We start from the raw sequence: 2493 nt of genomic DNA, 5'->3' as shown, positions 1-2493 counted from the left end.
TATGTTCTCCTTGCTTCTGTTTGGGGTTTCCTTAAGCTTTTATAGAGTTCTATAAACATACCTTCTAAATTCTTTCTTGGATAATTCTATTGCCTCTTCCTCCATGTTTAATGAGACTTTTGAGATTTTACTTCTACTGTCTTATCCTGTTTTTTTGTTTGTTTGTTTGATTTGAGGTTGTCTGTTGATTCCTAGACATTTTGAAGTTGTCTTTAACTGTTAGTTATGTATTGATTTCTTTTGTCTTGGTTTTATGATTTAATATTTTGAAAAGGTGGAGCTGGTGTATTTTATTTTTTTGGTTATTAATTCAGGTGTGCTGGGTTGCTCTGCAGTTTTCTTTGTGATGATGGAATCACTGTGTGGAATGTAGATGCAGGTCTTTTTTTGTCATAAGGGAGTTTAGGATTTGAGCCGGTAGTTGTTATGGTGTCTTAATGTAGTTTTTTTATTGGATGAAGCAGGGAAGAGGTGGAGAAAGGAGGAAGAAAAGAGAGTTTAAAAAAAAAAAAGAGCTCCAAAGTGCCAGGAGCAATTTCTAGGACTTTTAGCGGGCTGCTAATAATGACGTTATACTGTTACTCACAAGCTCACAGCTCAAGTTCAGCAAAGACTCCAGTTATTAGGGGGTCACCACTTTCCACCAGGTTCAGACAGCCTCAAAAACCCCACTCTCCAGGCCCCTCTATGCCAAAAACCTGACCTATGATAACTGCCCCAATCTACGATAGGAGTTCATCCCAGGGCCTGCCCACTTGCAGCTTTATTCTCCTCTCTGCTCTTGCTTCAGCAGCACGTGGAGCCAGAGAGTTCCCTGCTCCCTCCTAGCGGTCCCTAGTTTACCAATAAAAGCAGGTGCTGAAGGTAAATCCGTGGAGTGGCCACAGGTTCTCTGGTGCTGTGCATTCCGTCCACTGCTCCAGGGAGCCCCCTGATGCCTTTTCTCGCCTGCTGGTCAGTTATCTGCAGGGCAGGTTCACCTGTTTTTGTTTTTTCCCTCCAGGTTATTACATTGCCCATTTCCCCTTTCTAATGCTACTCCCCTGAGTTTGGCATACTCTGACTTAATGAGCTGTTCAGAGCACCAGAATCTCCATTTCAAACTGGTGCACCTAGTTTTTCAGGCACTAAGATGCTAGAGAGAACTAGCATGTGCGCTACAGGAGAGATGTGATTTTTTTCACTTCGTTCAATTTTTAACATCTTCAATGAAAGAGATACTGTCATCAAAACTACCATATAATTTACTTTGATTTTTAAAGCTAACTTACATATTTATATTACAAAAATTGAGGTACAATTAGCTCATTAACCAACTCAAAAAAATTTAGTATCCCAAGATATCTGACACCAGCTATAAGTCTGAACAAGTAACTTTTTTAAAAATTTATCTTCTCTTGCAAGTAAAATATGTTAAAATCTCCAAATATGCAAAACACTCTCATTAGCTTACCTGGGTAAGTTAGAGATCTCCTCTTACATTTAGCCTGAACAAAATCTGTAAACTCGTACTAAAAAAAAAGAAAAGAAATATTTAATTTATATAATAAAAATCCATTTACAGTCTCAAAAAAGCTCCCTACAGATTAAATATTAATTACAAAGTTACCATAGAGAAATCTGGTGGACACAACCTGAACCAAGTGATCAGGGTTAACATCATCAATAACAGAAGAAACCAACATCATGTGACATGTGACTCCTGATAAACAGAGGCCACACATCACTCATGGAATATACCAGCCAAAAACCTAAACTGAAGACTATTCCATTAAACATGTGCCCTGTTAATATGAAAAAAAAAAAAAAACCTTGAGAGTTCCAGTAAGATGGTGGACTAGGCAGACAAAGTACATAGACCCTCTTCAACAAAGAAAAAGTAACAAATTAACACAAATACAGAAGATAATTCTGGAGCCCTGAGCTTTGAAAGGAAGGATACAGAAGTGGACTGAACTCCCATTAATAGAATAACTTGCATGAAAACGCCAAAAATGGAGACATACAGAGCTACGGACTGTCAGCGATCCTGATGGCATGGACAGTTTGAATATTTCCAAGTGGTGTTAGGACCTAAGAATTAATGTAAAAATTGGCCCTGTGAGCCAGGGGCTGCACATAGGACTGCACTGGTGGCTGGTGTATAAAAGGGGAAACAGCAAAGAAAGAGACAAACTGAGCAGTGTACTTTCAAAAGTCTGGAGTGTGTAGCCATTTTGAATGTTTACAAGCAGTTCGACCATTTTGGATATTTACAGCTACAGCGTTCTCTCAGATTCCAAGAACCTAAGAATAGGCTCCACTTGCTGGGAATCACAAGGATATTCCAGACACGAACAACTGGAAAAGTATGATATTCCCCTTGCTACCCTTATACTCCACACCATCTTGGTGAATAGAGGTGCAACCATACCTCACTCCCACCCACCTTCTGGCCTGGCAGGAATTCCATCCCAGACTGTGTGCTCTGATGCAGCCTGTGTGCCCTGCCCC

At 39.9% G+C, this 2493-nt stretch overlaps 1 protein-coding gene across 1 annotated transcript in view; it reads right to left on the bottom strand.

The window, feature by feature from the left end:
• The window catches only part of CCDC138 (coiled-coil domain containing 138), a 284099-nt gene that overhangs the window by 262347 nt on the left and 19259 nt on the right, over positions 1-2493 (bottom strand). Inside the window, exon 2 of the mRNA XM_007942397.1 lies at positions 1454-1511. Within this exon, the coding sequence (XP_007940588.1) occupies positions 1454-1511 (58 nt within the window). The remainder of the gene's footprint in view (positions 1-1453; positions 1512-2493) is intronic.

This window comes from Orycteropus afer, unplaced genomic scaffold (genome assembly GCF_000298275.1).
Source record: "Orycteropus afer afer isolate SDZICR_OR568_19922 unplaced genomic scaffold, OryAfe1.0 scaffold00089, whole genome shotgun sequence".
NCBI classification, from domain to species: domain Eukaryota; kingdom Metazoa; phylum Chordata; class Mammalia; order Tubulidentata; family Orycteropodidae; genus Orycteropus; species Orycteropus afer.
Note: the sequence above shows the minus strand (reverse complement) of the source record. Positions and strands in the feature narration are given on the sequence as shown.